This window comes from Mixophyes fleayi, chromosome 5 (assembly GCF_038048845.1).
Source record: "Mixophyes fleayi isolate aMixFle1 chromosome 5, aMixFle1.hap1, whole genome shotgun sequence".
NCBI classification, from domain to species: domain Eukaryota; kingdom Metazoa; phylum Chordata; class Amphibia; order Anura; family Limnodynastidae; genus Mixophyes; species Mixophyes fleayi.
The window spans coordinates 212448923-212470873 of NC_134406.1; the positions used below are offsets into that span (position 1 = coordinate 212448923).

The 21951-nt window shown below is 39.5% G+C and overlaps 1 protein-coding gene across 1 annotated transcript in view; it reads right to left on the reverse strand.

Moving 5' to 3' along the window:
- NPC1 (NPC intracellular cholesterol transporter 1) overlaps positions 1 to 21951 on the reverse strand; it is a 51819-nt gene that overhangs the window by 6794 nt on the left and 23074 nt on the right. The window contains exons 3-20 of the mRNA XM_075213423.1: positions 21246 to 21352; positions 20622 to 20797; positions 19334 to 19501; positions 18368 to 18617; positions 17317 to 17393; positions 14456 to 14826; positions 10950 to 11182; positions 9316 to 9416; positions 6628 to 6730; positions 6170 to 6359; positions 3952 to 4134; positions 3614 to 3728; positions 3218 to 3345; positions 2172 to 2312; positions 1760 to 1849; positions 1429 to 1619; positions 1186 to 1301; positions 418 to 547 (exon numbers count right to left, since the gene is read on the reverse strand). Of these exons, the coding sequence (XP_075069524.1) occupies positions 418 to 547; positions 1186 to 1301; positions 1429 to 1619; positions 1760 to 1849; positions 2172 to 2312; positions 3218 to 3345; positions 3614 to 3728; positions 3952 to 4134; positions 6170 to 6359; positions 6628 to 6730; positions 9316 to 9416; positions 10950 to 11182; positions 14456 to 14826; positions 17317 to 17393; positions 18368 to 18617; positions 19334 to 19501; positions 20622 to 20797; positions 21246 to 21352 (2870 nt within the window). The remainder of the gene's footprint in view (positions 1 to 417; positions 548 to 1185; positions 1302 to 1428; positions 1620 to 1759; positions 1850 to 2171; positions 2313 to 3217; positions 3346 to 3613; positions 3729 to 3951; positions 4135 to 6169; positions 6360 to 6627; positions 6731 to 9315; positions 9417 to 10949; positions 11183 to 14455; positions 14827 to 17316; positions 17394 to 18367; positions 18618 to 19333; positions 19502 to 20621; positions 20798 to 21245; positions 21353 to 21951) is intronic.

Genomic DNA, 21951 nt, shown 5'->3' on the forward strand with positions numbered 1-21951 from the left:
GGTTTCAGACAAGCAGCGGTGTGAATCCCCCAGTCTATGTGAATGGAAAGCTCCCAGGAGAATGATTGCTGCTGTATACAAAGACATGATCACCAAGTACCTACTACAGCTACAGAGGAGCACAGGTATATACGGAGGAGAAGGATAGGGGTCTTTGTAAAATGTAAGTTAGTATATTTAAGTAAGGTGCTCCAAAACTGGAAAACACATTTTTAAGTCTCAAACATTCTGGATAATAGATCCCATATCTGTAAATGAAGGAGTGGGTGACATTAAAATATTCACATCAAATTTTTTTTATTTTTATTTTTTAAACAAGTGAGTGGCCTAACAAGACTTGACTGGCTCCTTACTCCAGGTTATCCCCATTTGATTATTTTTGGTTTTGCCAATAACCTCTTGCCATTAGATACTTACCCTTTGCCACACTGGGGATTAGGGTTATCAGAAAGAAACATAGGCAGGAACGTCATAAACTCCTCTCCCACTGGCTTCCGCTTGCCTTCTGGTGTGTACGGGCGACATCGCTCACAAGATGGATCCACAACTACAGGAATGAAACCAGAAGGATTCAAGTCTGAGCTCTGATACAAGGGTCTTTTGTATTACACGCTAAGCATTGTATAATAATGGTAATTCAGACAGAGTTTCAAATCCCAGCTAAAGGTTTTCCTCCTTATGGACGATGCAAACATTCACATGCACTCCATATCCCCTACACAGTCTTACACTAAAAACTGCACTCACAGTTATGCACTTTTGCCTTTTCTGTAATCTACAATCTTGTAAGGTGATTTGTACACAGGTATTGCTATATAAATGAATTAGAGATAACAGGCTTATCTCTCTTTAATTTTGCCATAGTTTGCCCTTCTCAACATAAAGCCACTGCTAAATTCCTCATGTATTGCTTCTTCAATCAACCATTATGTTGTTCAATGTACGCCCATGACCATCACACATTTCTTGCACTTTTACCTACTCTTTCATAACACTCATTCACCGGATAATTAGAGTGAAGGGATCCAAACTCCATGCCAGAGGTGACACTTGTTCTAACAAATGTTTGTCTTAATGTACAATATGGTGTTGGATTGTAGAAAGTAAAACATTCCCAGACCTCTCACTTTGTGGCAAGAGATCAATGCTGCTAAGGGGATTGTACCAAGTGACAGCTGAAGTTACCTGAAGCATTGCAGAACTGTTGTGTGGTATTATAGACCCGACAACAGGTAGACTGGGGCTTCACCCAATCAAAGTAATCATCAAGCCAGGACGAAGGGGAATAGCCGATTTTTGTGCTGGAATCAGAGGAAAATCATTAGAACACAACAATACCTGCTGTCAGCTACTACACTGGGCATATTAAGATGACCAGCACTAAACATCTCAGCACTAGCTCTGATGCACAGGTCCCGAATTACTTACTAGTTGGCCAGTTGTGCAGCATCGTAAACCTGTTGCACAAGTGAATTGTTATTGCACCCTGCTCCGCCACACACCATAGCTTGTCCCTCACTTGTCTTGTAATCATGACCTTCTTCCACCACAAAATACATCGGAGGACCACTGTGCAAGTAACTATTCAGCGAGTCAAAATATTTCAACACATAAGAATCCTACAACAAGAAAGAATGCAGAAAAATAGTTGTTAAACAAAAACTGCACTTCCGTGACCTCTGGTATCTGCTACAGGTCATGTGATCAGCACTGGGCAGATCTTCACTTCTGGAAAGTGAGGACAGCAGAGTACACTTACATCAGGCATTGACAGGGTTTGATCCAGACCGATTTCTACTTTATTGACCACAGCGATACTGAAGGAGAGCATTCCAACAAAGATGGACACCTGGGACACAGATAACAGACATCTGGCAATACTAATCAATACTTCAAACACAAATTTATAAATTTTCAATAAATCCTTATTTAAAAGAGCGAAAGTCTGAACAAATAAAGATGATCCATACTTTCAGCCATTTGTATGAATTAATTGTTCTATACACCGACATTGTCTAACCAAGCCACGTTTCCACAGTTCAACTGTTCTTGATCTGCTGATGTTTGTTAGTTTATTCTCAAAAAGGATTCCAACCAGTAAAATTAATTATTAGTTATTGTACACACACACGTTTACAGCACAGAAGAATGAGTGTATAAATTGCACGCACCACTATAGGTCTCATCCAATCTTTCATTAATAACGGGGAGTAGATCTTTTGGAAAAACAGGAACAGCCAGCTCTTTGGTTTTTCTGTCCCTCGGTTTCGCTTACACCCTGGAACACAGCAGAGTATGTCCAGTCTATTTCTCTGCAGAAAGGGAAAAACAAAAGAATTCAAATTTGTGTGACTTAGCAAGTATATTTTAAGCCATGCAGTGTATTGTGGGGCAGAGGTCACATTAACAACACCACTCATTAGTTAGTGGAATTGAACTATTAAATACATCATTGCATAACAATAAGATCTTTAAGATGTAAAGCTTTGCTGCCCTTTATAGAAATATATTCCCTAAATTCCACTCTATTGAGGTGGGCTGGCTAAAGTAGATACAAACACCTTTTGAGATTGCCAATTTTTGACCATGTAAGTATTGCTTTGCTATACACAGGTATTATGTACATAGAATTGTATAGCGCTCCCTCTTTATATCAACCCGCTTTATATACCCGATTATCCTTAGTAGAAGGTATATTCTCTGCACAAAAGTGCATTTAAATACATCAATTACATTATATACCACCGGTTTGAAAATACCACCACCCAGATTGAAGCTATATATTACGTTGGCATTATAAAGAGGGAGCACTGTATATATACAATATTGATTATTCAGTTTGCTATTCTGTCTGGTCTATCTCTGCTTGAAGGGACATAAATAAGGAAGGGGAATGTAAGTAACAATGAGAACCAATATTCAACCTTTGTTCCTTAGACAGACAACAAATCATAGTAAAGAAGAGATATACACTTCCTGCTGATTACACACTATGTTATTATCAGTAGCCGGCCAATACCGACACGATGGAGTCACAGCTGGGGATTTTGCTGTCTAATGGATATAACTCTTATCACCCATTTCAGATAGGCAGGGGGCCTTTATCTATGTCCTTCAGTAGGCTTAAAGACTTTAAAGTGTACTTTTCTGCTAAACACTATACTGAAGAAAACATTTTGGCATAACACTCCAAGTATCATTCCACACCCATATTTACCTCTTGGCGCCTGGTATCCAGACCCAGCAGACTGACAAAGAAGGTGATCTGAAGCAGGAAGTCCAGGAAGACGGCCATCCCAGCAAAGAGAGAGAAGGTCCGCACAGCCGGCATGGAGGACAGCGCTCCTGGGAGGACAAAGACGTATGAATAATAGTTGGAATATGGAATGTAGGAAACGTGTCATAAAAAGGACATATACATATATAGTGATAACTGTAATGAAAACAGATTGTGCACATCATCTAATATTCCTTTTACACACAAATACATAACAGCAAACCATAAACATGATTAAAAGTGAAAGTAAATGTCAGTTTATCCAGAGTGTCAAAAGATTATTCATTCAGAATTTACCAACCTTGTCACAAAAAAGTTGATACCAAAGATCATTACCTAAGAAAAAGGCCACTGTTTCGGAGAAAGAGGACAGGAATATACTTGGGGCAACTTCACCCAGGACTCTGCCAATCTGCTGATCAAGATTTTCCCCCTGGCGACGTTCATCTCTCTGTAAAAGCAAAAACATCTTTCTGTAATGTTCCCCTCTAAATATGGCTGCTGTATAGCTAACGTATGACTACAATATACATTTTATTAGCTTGTTTTTGTCCCGTCTCCTGAAACTTCACCTGTATATTTGGTTACTTACATTAATAAACACCTACAAATTCAAATGAGTGTTAGATAAGCATGGCACACCTACAATACTTCAAAATACAAACACATTGTACCTGTAGCGTCTGCACAATGATATATATATTGTCCACTCCAACTGCAAGAACCAAAAACGGGATGACCTCTATGACGATGAGACTGAGTGATACACCAGCATAACTGAAGATACCCAGAGAGCAAGCAACAGAACTCAGCACAATCAGGATGCCAGAAATGCCGAGCGAGATCTTAGAGTCCACCTGGAACATAAAGTGGAAAACCATATTAGGTGTCCCAAGGTTATCGATTTCCACATGTGATAGAATACCATGGACATCAGTCTGTATAAGCAGTGCAGTAGAGTATTAAACTCAGGACAAGTAAAGGGTTTTTGCACATTCAGATTACTTTGCTCCTGTGCAACTTTTACCAAACACAATGGTTTATCTTCTGGTCTTTATATGCACATTTCAGTGTTGTCCATAGATTATCAGACAGAGTTGTTTCATTTTGTTGGCCCTGTATGTAACAAAGCTACGAGAGCTATGAAAAGAATGGTAAGTATAAAGAAAAAAAATTCACTTTCTGCAGTTTGGGAGAAGGGACAGAGATGGTGGGATGTTCTACATCACCCATCTGCAGGAATTTCCTGCCAAAACTATCCTCCTCCTCAGTAGCGGCAACGTCCTTATAAAACTTGGAAAAGGAGTGTAGGTATGACTAGGTGTTTGCTCTGTAAACCTGGTCTCCCGAAGCCCTACATGTAGGCCTACATAATAACCATCTGCATCCATTCAGAGATGTACTGAGAGATGGTGTACAACTACTTCTTATGACCATCAAAGAGCACCAGGAACACCTGGGTCCTGGAGATGTACATTCACACACCGCGAATATGTCCAAAGTGTGAAGCAGCACCATCACCTTAGAGTACCTAGGAGGGGGCATGAGGAACTTGTTACGGGCTCTGATATGCCAAACTGAATGGAAGGATCTATAACTCCAAGTGTTGGAGTAGAACCACTGAGCACCCTGGTGCCTTCCGACCAGACAGTTGATCTCAATGTCCAAGTGCACTTGCATACTAGCCCGGAAGCCCTGTCGAGACCCCTGGCTCACAATGTTGAAAACCCAGGGGATAGAAACAGACTGCGAAAAGGAGTCGTTAAAAGAGCTTAAGGCAAATTCTCAACACCCATAGGACCAGCTGGTACCTAGGACATGAGGTGAGCCTCAGACAAGAGGCCTTACAGCTCAAAATACTCTGCTTAGGTCTATTCTGTAACAGGAATGTGTTTTGAAGAAGAAACAATATTCCAGATAATACAAATACATTGCTGAAAAGCACAGAAGGAGCCAGTGAGCCAAAGCAATATATTTAATAAAGTTGCACAAGGATAGGCAAGAGAGTATGTAAGCCAATAAAGTAACCAGGGTGGATACATCATTTTATGCATTCACAGTACAGTTTGCCTGTATAGGACATACCCTACCACAAAGATACACAACCATTTTGAGAGTATTCATTTGAAGAGTTGCAATCAAACGTACATTTGCATAATCATGTAAAATATGAGGGGAACTTCTCTACAATTACACCACCCCTCTGTAGTAACACATAACCCCACTCAGCCTAGTAGCAATGCATTGCTTTCCCACTTTAGCAGCATATTCTACAGCATATTTTACACCTCTCTCCAAAGACTGGGCTCCTCAGTAGTTCAGGGACAGTCTGGAAGCCAGTCAGAAGCTCATTCATTCCGATTCAGCACCAGACTGACCTCACTGATGAATGGCTAATACCACAAGAGGGCTTAACTTCATGTATAAAGAATTCATCCACAAGGCATGTTACATCTGTGGGAGCTAAATACCCTTCATGGCCATCTGTTCATGAGTGCATTACCTTCTATTACGGAGATATACCATCATCAATAAACCGACAGGTAAACATGATGTTTAGAGTCCTAAATTATTTCAATAATATGGACACAAGGACAATAAATCTCCAACACCGACCTTGGTGTTCCTATACTTTAGGTCTCTGAACTTCATGATGACCAATTTACATTAACCTGGGCACTCTTGCTGCTTTTTGGCCTGTCTTATGGACCATTCAAACCAGGTCCGTTTGAGAGCTACTGTCCAATTCCTTTTTACATTTGAGGATCACCGATTCTGGCTGGGAAATAACCTCACATATTTTAGGAGCATCATACTCTAAATATGCCATTTAATATCATGATAACTTGAAACACAGTATTGTACACCAGAACAAGGATAAATGCTACCCACCAAGATACTGTTGCAGTGGCTGATGTTACCCAAAGCCAGTGAGATGTAGACAAACATTAAAGCATAGCTGATGAGAACAGTCCTCACATCACTGTAACTTTCCCTGTTTAACTCATCCTCAATGCTCCTCTCAGCAGAGAATGAGATGGATAAATTTGAGTTGTTGTAACTTTTCACAAAACTGATAAATCTAAAAAGAAAAACAAAGCAAAATAAAATGTTTAATAATGGAGTAAAACTGTGAAAATTTGACTATGTTTGGAAAAAACTTTATTTCATGTATGAATAACGAAACAAAAGCAAAGAGCAACAGTGATTGTTCATTGTGCTAAGGTTACATGAGGTCATAAGGTTTTAAAGTTCAACATGTGCCTCCAGTAAGACTCAGCAAGTGCAGTATATCTAGAGCAGAGGTTACTCTGGTCAATGACCCTGAGAAACATGAAACAACAACTTACTCTTTCTCCCAGGCCTTCGCTTTGTTTATCTTCTCAGTGTCATTGTGGAAGTTGTTCACGGGGAAAGTAATCACAAGAGCTGTTGCATTATGATAATTCTCACCTGCAATAAATGATTTTAGTGAAATTTAGTATAAAAAAAAAACAAAAAAAAAACCTGGTTTGCGTTTTACATACAATTATTGCACAAATGAGAATGTCCAACTTGACGCAAACGCATTCTTCCTCACTGTACAATGAAATGTGCAATCCATTCTATGTAATACTGTCCTTTACATCAGGCTACTTGCATGTATTGTCTACTACAAATGTAACAGGCAGCCCCCCCCCCCCCTTCCTTCTCTCACCCCCACCCTCATTCATTTTTATACTATTTTGTACACAACATTTGAGCCCCCCCCCCCCCCCATCCTTTACAGTCACCCCCCATTCCCCGGTTCCATCTAACCCCTGCAGTAGTTTATTTACCTCTCTGCGTCTTTTTGCTGTCTCCTTTTGGCTCCTCTCTATTGACAGCGCTGTGACGTTATTAATTAATCTCTGTCCAGGAGTCGAGCACCCGGGGGGCTGGGACTGGAGCAAATAGCAGCAGCTCTGGGACCCCTACATCTTGGGAGTGGAGGCAGACATTCTGCCTACCAGGGGGCCCGCTGGTGCATCCTTAATTACGTGAAGAGATCTCTCGCATCTCAGGCGGGGCTGCTGCTTAGAAATGGCGCCCGCTACCTCCCATAATTCACTGCAGAGGCCCCCGTCCCCAATAAATTTGTTTGGGCCCAAAGCTGGTGGGGCCACACTCTGCTGTTCGGCCCCATACTGCTGTACTCCCTGTACCCCCCCTGATGGCGGCCCTGCTTGTCACAAGCTGTACTAAGCTGTCAGGTGCTGCCCCCAGTCAATGTGCCACTACTCACTAACTTAGAGCACAGGTTCATCCAGAGCCAGTGGAAGATCATTCTCTTGCCACCATGGACGTTTTAAACTTGTGAGACAGAATGCCTAATTGACTAGTAGAGACATATAAGGAACTATTATTATTATAATTAATAATAGTAATGGTAAGGAATGATGAGACTGACTTCCTCTTTCCTGGGTTTTTGTGGAACAATGCTGACTCACAACTAAGGCATGTAAGCTCCTTCGGTTTTATAAAGACTAGTTCATCTTATGTAGTTTGGAAATTTGTGTTTCTTAAATGCCACCCTACGCTAACCTTAATGATTGTTTTGTATTGGTAAACTACAAGTCCGACACAGTAGAAGCCATTATTCCATAGCTTGCACGGACAAGAGCTAATAAGCTCAAAATAGATGTATGCAAATTGGAAATATGGCTGTGATATATGGCCGTACATACCGTACTATATGCCAGTATATCGGCATTCAGGGCGCCTAATTGGTCATTAAGAACGCATAACTGAATTATCTGCATGTATCAGTCTACAATTTATAAAGTGGAGATTAAACCACTCATTTTTCATTTTTGTAAGGCCTCCAAATACCTCCTGTATTAACGCAGCCATTAAGGTTATGCGGTTTGGTTCCCTTTTGCCCAACTCGCCCCCAACCTTAATTGTAGCCCTACCTGTTTCCTCAAATCCAGAGTATTCAGACACATCAGGGGCCTGAGACACTGGAGGCCAGCAGTAGTGCACTAGTAACCACAAACAGGGGTGCAGTCAGGCTCCCAGACAGTGCACCATGTGCACATAACCATGTACAGCTAGAGTAATTTTGAACCTTGGCAAAACCATGTTATAATGTAAGGGATGCAAATAAGTTTATTATTTTGCACATACCGTATTTTCTCATGTATAAGACGCATCCTCACACCAGGGACCATCTTCTTCATTCAGGTAAATAGCGCTGGCAGCACCCTCTTTTTAGACCCAACATTTGGGGGAAAAGGTGCGTCTTATACATGGAGAAATATGGTAAGTTTAATACTGGCTGTTTTTCATGTAGCACACAAATACTTGATAGCTTTATTTGTACACGGACATTTAAAGTTAATCTAGCACATGGCTTACCCCAATTAAAAATCTGTCCCCACATTTTAAATTTACCTCCCCCTCCAATACAACATGGTTTTGCCAAGGTGCACAGTTACTATTTTTTTGCTTTGCTTAATGAATCAGGCCCTATGCGTCTAACAGTCATCATCATTAATTTATGTAGCACCAGCGGAACTTTCAGGCCTCTTCTGGGAAGCATTTGCCTCATTTCACACATTTGGCAGATACATTTTTAGCATTTTGCTGCTGGAATTTGGCCTGAACTATTGGGCCTGATCCCAACCACACAACACTACAGAATTAATTAACTCATCCCAGCTCTATTCATGGATGACATCCTGTGGAAGCAAAAATGGAACTGAAAGATCCCTAGACCACCACACCTCTGTAATATGGACATCTCGCTCATCTTTAATATACAATATAGTGTTTTAAATAACATATAAGATTTCTGCAGATGATATATGATTCCATACGAAACTGAGCACCTTACGTGGATATGTTCCTACTGCAATGAACTGAATCTGATCACTTCCAATCTCATGAAGCAGATATTTTCTATACAAGATGTGAATAGTAATGCAACCTTGTGAGATGCACAGGAAATGTTGCCATTATTCATTAATAAAGAAACACATTTGTATGTATGTATGTATGTTTGTATGTATGCATACCATCATAGCCTCCAAGTACAAGCCAAGGAAAGATCGGCCCACCAAATGTACCTAGGCACGGATCATGAAGAACAGAGGTATCATTAAGAGATGCCGGAGATCTGGAAGAAAATGTAAGAGTGTTAATTAAATAAATAAATATCCCGGAGGGGAGGTCAAGTGGTAAGAGCAGGTGGAGCATGAGCATGCCTCATTCTGTCTCATGCTGCCCTCTTCACTACGAAGTGGGCTGGTATACGGTGGTATGCCACACCGCCACTGCTCCCTTCATCTCAAACTCTAGTTTTGAATTAAAGAGGTAAACAAAAAAAATGTAGACCCAATTTATCTTTAAATTTCAATTGTTGTGCGCAAACACAATATATTTATCTGCTACTGTCTTTATTTACGATATAATTGCAAAATATTGGCGAGTCTGCAATGCTTGCTTACTGCATGTCTCTGGAAGGAACACCAAAGCAGAAAATAAACTGCTCTATACTAAAGAATTACCACTAACTGGTTTTGAGGCTTTTAGGAATCTGTGACCTGATGAGGAAGTAGTGAGCGGATGAAGGAAGAGCGTCACCCATGATTAAACACAGAAGTGAATCACTTCTTGCGATTTAGTTAAGAGTTTCTGGTCATCATATGGTAGCTTTTATGCATTAAGTACATAAAGGGCATGGTGCAATGACATTCCCTAAAGGATATACTTGTTTTGGTTTAGTCGATACTGAATTATACAAGTTACAGTATCTTTAGTTGTTAAAGAGTCTCAGACAATTTCCTGCTAAACAAATGAAACTGCATGACCTTAAAAACAATTTGTATTAGAAACCAATGACAGTCTATACACTAACAGTTTAGCACACTGAAGAGTGTGCAGTTATGTTTAAAATGCAAAAACTGCAGAATTGGGTTTTTTTTTAAACATCATTTGGTAATACTTGAAGCTATATGGCTGTCAGTCAGCGTAGGGCCCTACTCACTCTGCTTTCACAGAGACTAAAGATTATGCTTTCATATATACATTGCCGGTCTGCTTTTTCAGTCATTTAGATTCTTAGACCCATTAAAAGTGGAACCTTGGACAAAGAAATAAATAAATGAAATAAATCTTTGCTTGCACACTCCGACTGAATAATGCAGCTAGACTTGAAATATACCTGCTTGAATGGAGCTAGTGACAAAGGAATAACAACTTGGAATACAGTGACAAACTAAGGCTTTGAATGGAGTTCGCCTGAAATGGGCCAATCTGCAGATTAGCTGGACCACTGAGCAAAAGGATTTATAAAAAAAAATTGCATCCATAAAGGAAACTGCACGTGACTGTCAAATTTGACAGTGTAGCTGGCTCATTAGCTGGCAGCATAATTGTAGCTAGTTGGCGTGGTTGGAGTAGGACTACACACACAGGCCAAACAATCACCTTCCAACTATTATTACCAACATTTACATTAACGCCCCAATAATAATCTAAACAATTTTAATGGGATTATTATTCGTCTCATTTTTGGGCAACACACAATGCGGTGCTGGACCAAATGCCGGACATTGTTGCCGATATTACATTGTATGTGGTCAGCATTAGAAGGAATGCAGAGACTGATGGAAATTAGCACAATAATGCAAAGGTAAAGTCAACATACTGTACGCAGTATAAGAAGTGGGTGTGGTAATCAGCAATGACATCCATTCCGAACTCATCCTTCACCACATGACTCAACACAGCATAGCTGTTCTGGAAATAGTTGAGCACACTGAGGATTGTGCAGTTGTTATTATATGGTGCCAGTGGAGCCAGGCAGATGTCTTTCAGCATCACAGTCTCATGCTCGTAGGAGGCAGTTATGCTTTCAATGGCACTTTGCAATTCCAAGACCTGGAGAACAGAAACACAACCTCAAGAGTCCTGACAAGCTGCATGTCATTCAGAACATCAAGTCTTACATACAAATAAACTTGATAAATGATTACTTAAAATATTATAATTTTATCCAAAGATACCAAATAAAGAGCTTTAAAAGAAAAACATACAGCGATTTCAGTGGAAGCAGTTTTAAATGGGTTTGCAGAGAGCAAAATACTGACATCTTATTCTTATAGTATGGAGCAGATGTACAAGGCAATGCTATACACTTTAGAATATAGGCTCCACAACATGACCCTGGAAGTTTACAGGGACATGTAATGTACCAATTAGCTACACAGATACAATAAAAATGGAATGTAGATTGTTACATTTCATTCTATGCTGCAAAAAAGCAAATCATCATCAGTTACTAATTCGGCAGCATTGTACAGAGCACTCACTCACATCAGTCCCAACCCCATTGGAAACCCACACAAACACAGGGAGAACATACAAACTCCACACAGAGCAGGCTATGATTGGGAATTGAACTAATGACCCCCAGCGCTGTGAGGCAGAAGTGCTAACCACTAAACCACTGTGCTGCCCTAAATCATATCATTAAAATTAAATACTATATAGCTCAAGCACATAGAAAATGCAATGTGTTATATAACATGACACTATAATATTTGTTTTATTCTTCTGGTATTTAGGCAACCTTACAGCTCCAATTTGTTTTAGGCCCTATAAAAAGGTGTTCAATCTCTTCCCGTTCTTCAGCATCTAAATTTGCAGCTTTTGCAAAGACTGCTATATAGTCCACTAGCACTGTTTCTAACTCATTAACATTTTTTAAATAGCCATGGCTTAAACCACCATGCAGAAAACAACAGTCATTTGTGCAAATGTTTTAGTGTGCAGGCCATACACAAAGAAGGCCATTCAGAGAACAGGTGCACAGGGAAATGTGGAAAAGTGTTGTAAGTCCACAGAAACCAAATTCTGACATTTTTCTAGAACAGTTTACAAGATAGCATAATATCCGCCAATATGTCTAACACCCAAATCCATAGACTTAAGTCACACAGATTACAATGACTATGCCATAAACACAGAGAAAGCTATCAAATCGGGGCTAAAACAAAACTCTTTAGGGCTCACACACACCATTGTAGAAATCTGGCTTTAGATATAGGTACTTAAATCTGGGTAACACCCCTGAACAAAAAAACAATGTAAGCCAGGGCCATAACTAGGGCTGTGCGACAGGGGCGACCGCCCAGGGTGCAACACTGAAGGGGGACGCAATTTAAGAATATTTTATGTACATTTGGTTAAAAATGAGGGCTAGGGGGGCGGCATTTGTCTTTCTCGTTCCAGGCGCTAGAATTCTAAGTTACGGCTCTGATGTAAGCAAACAGACATGCACATACAGATTATCAGATATGCAGTTAGTTATGCTATGCGTCAATTATGAAGCTTCCTGCAGTTGTTAACACCCAGTAATTCGTACACGGAGCTGCAGGGAGGCTTCAAGAACATGCTTTGTCCTTGCTATTAACAAAGTGTGTATGCACAAGGCTTTCAGGTGAATTACAATAAAACAGAGCTGATCGTATTAAATGCAGAAGAGCACAGCGCAGAAATGACTGTTGTCTAGACCAGAGGATTTTCCATAAATATAGGTACAAATAGATGTCTTAGCACAATCAGTGAAATCATACTTTATAGAATGGCTGTATTTAAATTAACTAGATATATTGAGCAACTAATTTTAAATCGGTAGATTTATTTAATTGGTATGATCAGATTAGTTGAAAATGTTCTTCCATGCAATCTGACAAACCCCTGATGTCTTGGAAACAAAAATAAATGGTACTTGTGCAACTGTGAGAGTCTACATCCAAACTAGAGACTGCAGGCAACAGAGCATGCTGGCAGTTGTAGTTCAGCGACAAATATTTTGGTTTTACACCTCTCAATGAATAAGTCAAGTAAATTGTTGCTATAATATCAGTCCACAGCATATGAATATTTAAGCTATGGCACTTTGCAAAAAAATGAACTCTAGTATGATCAGATATACACCCCCTTTATAGTGCAGAAGGTGTGTGTACAATGGGAAGAATTAGGCGACACATTCCATCTTAAAAAGCATCGCAGTATTACTTCTTGGATGTTCACATGTAACTAAATATGTGTCTACAGCAGTAAGAGAAAGGTATCAGGCTACTGAAAATGAAGATTAAGCCCACTTGGCATCCTGACAAGCCAGCATGTTATATTTTTAAATATCTATTATAACATTCTACCATGTACTTTTCTTAAATGTAGCCAGGTGGATTTACTAGGCACCAGTATAATCTGTACCATGTCCTCTAAAGGAGCTACTGTCACTTAGATTTAATGAGGTACCCAACCGATGGTCACCAGCAGACCAATAGCACCAACTGCTGGTACTATAGTAGCGTAACTTCCTCCAGTCTGCAATCATGCACCTTTGTATGGACAGTTGGACACTATTGTTTAACACTGCTGCAAACCAGACGTCCTTGAGCCGAACAGCGCAGGGGGCCAGCTGCCTACATGACGGAAAAGGAAGGTATGGTGCAGCCAGTCAGATAAGTGGGTACCAGTCCTTTATGTAGTGCCCTCCTCACTAAATGCCACAATACCATGGGACCAGACTCGCATCTTCCCAGTGACAGGAGTCCTCTACTCAAGATGTCATAGACTAGGGTTATGGCTCATGTTGGGCTGCTCAGGATGTGTGTCTGCTAAAAGGGTCTATAGCTCCTCCATTGTTTGGTTGTCTGTGCTATATACGGTGCGGTGAACCCCCTGGTACTTGGTCTGTATAACCTCTTCAGTGTGTTATGTTGATACACTAAAAGTATATTTGCTTTACAAGATACTTGACTATGTGGTTCCATAACCGCTCAGGTTAACGAGTGCGCTTCACTCCTGTATGAAATGATCTCTATGAACTTCTTATCAGTTGGCATGGTACAAGAGCTAGGAATAAACCGGGTATCCAGACATCTACATACCCTATAAAGTGTATATACTTACAATTATACCCATTAAGTCTCTGGAAGACATGACAGTCATTAACATTAGCATTTATTCTATTGCTTATAGTTGCTCTCATGTGATAAATATTTATACATCTTGTATGATAAAGCCAACTTATTCTTTTATATGCATTTTTAAATCACGTTTGCCCCAATACAATCTACATAAATTTCATGCTATGTAACATAGAACCATTCTCACACAGTCTGATCAGCATTCAATTACCTGGGACAGAATGTCAAAGGTTAGAGGTGGACCAAAATGTACATCCGCGCCTGCTGGATAGGGAGAATAGGTGTCTCCCTTGCTGAAGGGGGCAGTGATAATCAGCTGCTCTGTACGGAAGAAAGGCCCAAAGTGGGTGTCAAAGTAATTCTTCTCTTCTCGTGCCTGGCTGTGTGGATCAGACCAAAGCTCCACGGGGTCTGTAGTTACCCGCATGAATTTTAGCCCAGAGCAACACACCGCAATAAGAACAAGAGAGAAAAAGATAACAATCCAGGGGTGTCGGACACAGAAAGAACCCCATTTTGTGAAAGCCACTCGCAGACCGTTCTCAAGCCTCTCTCCAACTCGGTCACAGCATGATGGATCACCTGCAGGGTACAAAAGCAAATTCCATGGACTGGCCAGTAGTAAAAGTAAAGTCCTGTACAGCTATATTTTATGCAAGGCCAACAACCAGTTTTCAATTCAATTTCTAATGCATGAAGATAATATTACTTTATAATAGATTGTATAATTTTATATTTCCGTGGAATTGAAGCCAAGCAAATTTAAATATAATTTAAAATCATAAAAACACACACACACACACCACTACACAAATAAGGACACACTAACCTAATTTTCAGCGTGACACCATGCAAAAAGATAAACATAAGTTTTTGTATATAACACTGCACTAACTAATTTGTTGTAATTTGAAGTAAAAGCACAATTAGTGCCGACTACATTGGAGTAGAATACCAAAAGATTTATTGTCGCTTTTTTTTTTTTTTTTAAAGTAAAGTTTGCTTTTTTTTGTGTGTGTGTGGGGGGGGGGGGGGGGGGAGGGGGCAGTGGGGAGTGTAATATGTTTATTTGTCAGATACAGCGCTGGACCTGTTGCCATAGAAAGACCAGGGGGTAACAGTATGAACCTCCGGATTCTTCAACTCCGGCGAGTTCAGCATCTTCAGCGCTTAAATTTAAAGCGGCGCTGCCTTGTAAAGGGAAGTCTCCCTTTACAAGGCAGCGCCGCTTTAAATTTAAGCGCTGAAGACGCTGAACTCGCCGGAGTTGAAGAATCCTGAGGTTCATACAGTTACCCCCTGGTCCTCCTATCAATGTTGGACATGTACTGCCATGAAGAAAAGAAGAACAAATACAAGAATCCAGTGTAGCTATACTAAACAAATAATCAGCCTGTGCTAATAACTGTAATAGGTAAACCAGAAACGAAAATTTTAATTGAACAAAATACACAGCTCCCCCTCTGCTCTTGTATAAGAAAAAAAATAATCTGATTTTTGTTCTTAATCCAACATAGTAAATCACCAACTGTGCTTTCCAGGGAAAGACAACAAAAAAGAAAATTGCACAAACAGGCAAAAAGTGAGTCTCCTGCTACTGTAGATAGTATGCTGGAATTTGAAGTTCTTGTATAGTGTTCCTTAAGCACCATTCCAGACAGGGCCAGAGTGGTGTAATATTCCTCAGAAGCTGATAATTGCTTCCAGGGTTCATCGGTTCCTGCTGATAGAGACTGCTGGAGCAGGAAGCCATCACTGAATAATAAAACAGGGTGCAGATGGTCTCCCTCTGAGGAAGATAGGGGTGGCTGTAGGAGGGAAGATAAAGTCATCATGACTTCACAATACCGTCCATCCACAGTATCCTGCTTCCCCATTGTAATGGGTAGAGCTGGATCTCCACCCTGTATTTTTTTTTTTTTAGAATTTTTTATTTTCAGTGGTCAATCAAGAAAATACAGACAAACGATAACACTGTGTAGCATACACAGTAAAATCACAACAGTTATTGTGGTGTATCGCATATTAGGAAACCTTTAGACAAAAATGACCGGTTTTTACATTTTTAAAGAGTAATATAAAATGGGTGTAGGAACAAAAGGGATTGCGGGGGAGGGGTGAGGGGGGTAGGACCACAAAGATAAGCACTGTAAGTATTTAGAGGATAACTAGGGTGTGTTGAGCCTATAGCAGAGGGGGAGATATGTGTCGGAAAGAGTTAGGGTCATCGCACATGGGTCAGGTCGGAGGACGCGGAGCGTTGAGGGGGGAAGGTGTGTTCCACGGCTAGCCATTCTACCCTGTATTTTATATGGGAAAAGGCATAATAAAAAAATATTTATATATATATTTATTTTTAATTAAAAATACACACACACACACACACACACACACATAGTACAAATGATCCACTAACATCCCCAAATTATTTCTCCAGTATGATATTCTTACAGCAGTGACAGCAACGGTAATACCAATATGTACTGGCTTTTCCCATGGATGACAATTTTTTTTGGGTTAAATTATTCTTTATTTGCATTTCCTATCCCACCACACAATTTATTGCTGGAGAATTAAATAAAAGCTGAATTAAGAGAGAGAACACCGGAAGTCGGGCATGGGCCAATAAAACTTGAAGTAGATTTGTTGACTTGACGTAAAAAAACAAAAGCAAAAACAGATAGTGATTTCACACACAGCAGAGCAAAAAAACAAAACAATTAAAATGAAAAAAGGTGAAGAATATATGCATACTATTGTAAAACTAGAACAAATACAAACCAGAAGAAACAACGCCGGTTTGTATGCGTCATCATATTATTTAGTCACATCACATTAATTAGAATATGACTTCCATTTAATTAAACTCACAATCACACCACACTATTTATGGGTGGCTAGAAGACAATGAACACATAAGGGACTAAAAATATATTAACTCAAATCCCTTTGACAGGGGTGGAGCATGTACAGGCCTGTCCCCACTGACACCTGCAGGGGGAGCTGTCCACAGAACCATTCATGCCATATTATATAAACATATTACAGTATTTCTCAAAATTCCACACATACCTGCTACAGAAGTGGAATTGACTGAATAAGCTAAAGTGCTGTCAATCGGAGCATATTCTGAAATTATATTCTTTTTCCTGCAATAGTTAAACAAAAAGGGCACATTATAAGGAGGACAGAGCAATAAATTAGATATAATTTCTTACACAAAAACATTAGTGGAAAGAGAAATGCTAATTGTGCAATGGAAGTAGCAAGTAGCAACTTACAAAAGTCTGTCAACATGCTATATTTTTATTCTCCACAAAAGGTCACATTGTCATGTGTCAGTAATGGGTGCGGCCTAATATAAAATGGGTGTGTCATGGGCAGGGTGGAGAGTGGTTTGATCCAATTTTGCACCATTTCTCTATAAAGCTATTTAGGGCGGTATGAAATCTCCCCACCCAAGACTTTATTTTCCAGCTAATTTATAAGTATCTGATATATAAATGTCACAACAGATTAGGACTTAGGCTTTTCTGGATATGTGTGGTCTGTCATTTGGTGCACTAAACATACAATATACTAAATATAAGTGTAAAAATTATCCCACACTGCATCCGTCCGGTTTTCATTATTTAACATTGCTCCCAAGAGTGATTTTATTGGATGATCATACTTTAATTTTTATTTACTTGTCATTTTTTCTCTATCTGGCTAACAGGTTTATTGATAACAGATCCCACTCCCAGATCTCCCAAAAAACATTTACCTCGGAAAAAAAATGCAGATATTTAAAAAGCAGCAGGTACGAGCTTTGTGGTACTTGTGCTCAATACAGCAGTGCATTGGAAAATGGACACAAAAATAATAAAGATTGTAGGTGTTAAAATCAGTAGTTCATAATAGAAATAAAGCCTTCTGTAACTGTACCAAATTCTCTAATACGGTCTGTGTTTATCGATAATATCTATCTATCTATCTATACACACACACACACACACACACACACACACACACACACACACACAGTATGTAAATAAGGGGATACCAGAATGCATGCTGGGAGAAGCACGTCAAAAGCAGATGTCAAGCCAAATTCATAGATATTTCAAGTATGTAAGTGTACCTGTAACACCAAGCTCCAATAACAGCTGCACTGAAGAGTAGTAAAAACACGACATAGGCTATCCACATAATGACAGCCATTGCATCCAAACCCAAAATTAGCCAAGGTGTGGGGGGTGGAGGGGGTGGAGGCCTGTTCCCACACATCAGCGTGCAGTCCTGACAACTGCAGGGGGCGCCGTCTTTATCCACAGACTCATTGCATCCTTTAGTACTATTGGTCATGGGAATCATTGGAGGTAAAGCCTGATCTGTAAAGTACACAATAAATTCTGTAGTCAGGATCCTAATAAGCAAATCTATTTCCATTAGTGTCCCAGATAAAGGCATTATAGTGAGAACAGGCAAGGCTATGTCATTTTTCAGAATACCAAGTGCGAATGTGCTTGTGTGTTAGGGAATTAAGACTGCAAGCTCCTACGGGACAGGGACTGATGTGAATGTAATTATTCTCTGCAGAATTTGGTAGAGCTATATAAATAAATAAATACATAACCTAAACAAATTCTCATTTTCATGTTACCACTCTCTAGAATGATCCATAATCTAATGTAGAACATTTTAAACATATAATATTGTGATTTAACAATGAATGTCATATTTGTTAGTCAGATATATCAATTCTCAGTACATTGTTATTAAATATTGTAACCTCTTGGATAAACCGTTTTATCTAACAATGTATATGTAAAATATATTTATATGATTCTGCCTTTATGTGTTTATCTAAAATGTAATTTGACAAAAAAAACAAACAAACAATGTGGGTATTGTATAGTGATTCTGAGTAACATGTCTATTATAGCAGGGGTCATCCCCACATAATACAAACTAATGTCTTGGGAAAAATGCCTCATTAAAAGAAGTTATACCAGTATAACTGGAAAGCTTCGGATAGGCTTTTGGTAGGGAACATCATCAGGAAAAAGAAGAGTTAAAAAAGTACTGAAAATGAGCAATAATCTACCTGAGAATATAGGCGTGATGGTGAAAGGAATTTGCCCATTGTTTTCGTTAAACATGTACTGGATCCAATTAGTAGCATTGCAGTCTTTGGCCTCTTTCCCACACATCAAGCCCAAAGCTTTGACGTTACTTGATGGGGCTATAACATCTTTGCAGGCATTGTACATCGCTGAAGAGGGAGAGCAAACAGTACAAATAGAAGTGGATTAGAAGAATGTGGATTTGGTACTTCTCAACCTCAAGCACATGAATCTACACTGTGATCCATCTATGGGCTATTAGAAACACCAGGAGTTACACTGATGCTACTTTCAAAGAAACAGCAAGGTAGGTTATCAATCTTCAAATAAACATATATTCGATGAAAGGAAGAAAGGCCAACAAGATTTTTTTTTTTTTTTTTTTTTAATACTGGTTGATGTGGGGGTGTGCTGGAAGAAGACATCAGAGTGCTTAACTTAAAGGACATTATCTTAGAGTCAAAACAGTAAGAATGGTGAGAGGCAGAGAATGAAGGCGGACATATAATTGAGGTGATATAGGCGAGAGTCAGATGGCTAAAAGTTTCCAATTTATAAAAATGGATTGTAGTTTCTTGTCTGCAAAGTTAATCTTACATCCACACAACCATTTTTCCAGACCGCATTGGAGAAAGAACAATGATGCAAATATAGTCATTTTCACCATCTTATCCACTAACAATTCAGTCCTACATGTATCCAAAATAACTGCACAACACGGGCAAGTGGACCTAGTCTATGAAGAAAGGTCATCAATAGCTCACAATGAAAATAACTAATCTGTGAACAGATTGAGGCTCAGATATGAGTGTGCAATTGCTTAACACAACTAGAAATACCATATAAGCAATATTTAAAAAATAAAACAAGTCAAAAGATAAATCAAGGGGACGATTTAAAGTTAGGAGCAAAACCATTTACTGGGTGCACAATTTACCTGGAAAAACCCAGCTTATGTTGCACAAGTAAAATATTAAAATGTGCAGCCTGATTTAAGGTTGTAAAGGGAAATGAGGCCTGGCCAAAATCTAAAACTGTATAAAATTCAGCTGACTAATATGTGTGTGTGCAAGAACCTGCAGTATCTGCCCTGCATGCAAACAATGTTTGTATCAGCACCTCTTACAGATTGCCCAGCTGAAAATTCTGCACTGGGTAAAATGTGCATCCAGTCCCATAGCCTCAGACACAGAGAGCTGCGTGTGATCGCAGAGAAGTCACAGCCTCTCATTAGCAGGCCCAGGAATGTGCACTGTTCAGACTACTTACCATCTGTAAAGCTTTGTCCAATATAATAGTCCATAGCTACAATGCTTTGGTTTCCTTTGTGTGGCTCTGGGCTGGTGTAGTTTGTGGTTTTTGTAACATTTAGAAACTCTGATTGGTGAGGACTGCAGGTCAGCTCACAAAACAAAGTCATTAAATTATAAAAACAAGAGGGGCACCTGCAAAGAAAGATATTATTGATAAATATACACAACCTTTATCTCACATACACTAGTGACAGTTGTAATTAAACAGTGTACCCAACAATTCTGTAAACGTAGGTATGAGGAAGAAGATATCTATGCACCATACCACATATCTGTATATATGTAACACATGTTTTTATTCTGCACATCCCACTGTAGGACTGAATAACTACTAAGGGAGGTACAACCTTATTCCCTCGAACAACTCCCTATAGGTTTAGCTGCAATTAGTTTTCATCTATTGTCAAAACTAATAACGGTACCAAAATGATGCTACTGGACTTCATTAAAGCATGCGTTAAAATGATACAATGATGAGAGAATAGGCTCGGCCCATCTCTTCTTCTTCACATGTCAAAAATCTGACATATGTGAATGTGAAACCAGTGCTGACATTTCAGTTCAAAGTGGTACCACATACCTGGACAGGAACTGCAAGGGAGGTTGTAGGTTGTTCTTCAAGGTGTTAAGTTGTTGCACATCACAGCACAAACTAACATTGCCATAGTATAAGGATGGACACAGTTGCTGCAGAACAAGAAAGCAAATTAAACTGTGGTTCCAGGGATGAACAGCAGCGTTGTCATTCTAACTGGTGCTGAACTACTGTAGGGATGTATAGTAAAACTACCGCCAAAGGAATAAATAAATCTTGATCTAGGAGTTGTATGCAATCAAAGCCATTGCTCTTACACCCCAGGACCCTTTCAGAAAAATTTAATAAGTAAACATTGTTACTGATATTGTATATCAACGTATAGTAGATGTGTATTACAGGAAATTAATATGTAATGCATGTTTGTGGGGCGAGGGTAGTAAGGGGGTTAATGGGCCACAAATTGCTCCAATAGGCTGAAAATATGTCTTACAACAACATTTACAAATGCAAGTGTAGAAAAATCACAGATAATAAATGGTTTTCATATATGGTCGTCTTATACATCATAGTGTTAGCAGTTATCACTTTCATCAGCCAGTGTAAAGAGGACCTGTCACCAGCTCCTATGATATAAACAGGTCCAGGAGCGAGCTGTAGGAAGCCTGCATGGGGGAGCTGTAGGAAGCCTCTATTCTGTGCGAGCTGTAGGAAGCCTGCATGGGGGAGCTGTAGGAAACCTCTATTCTGT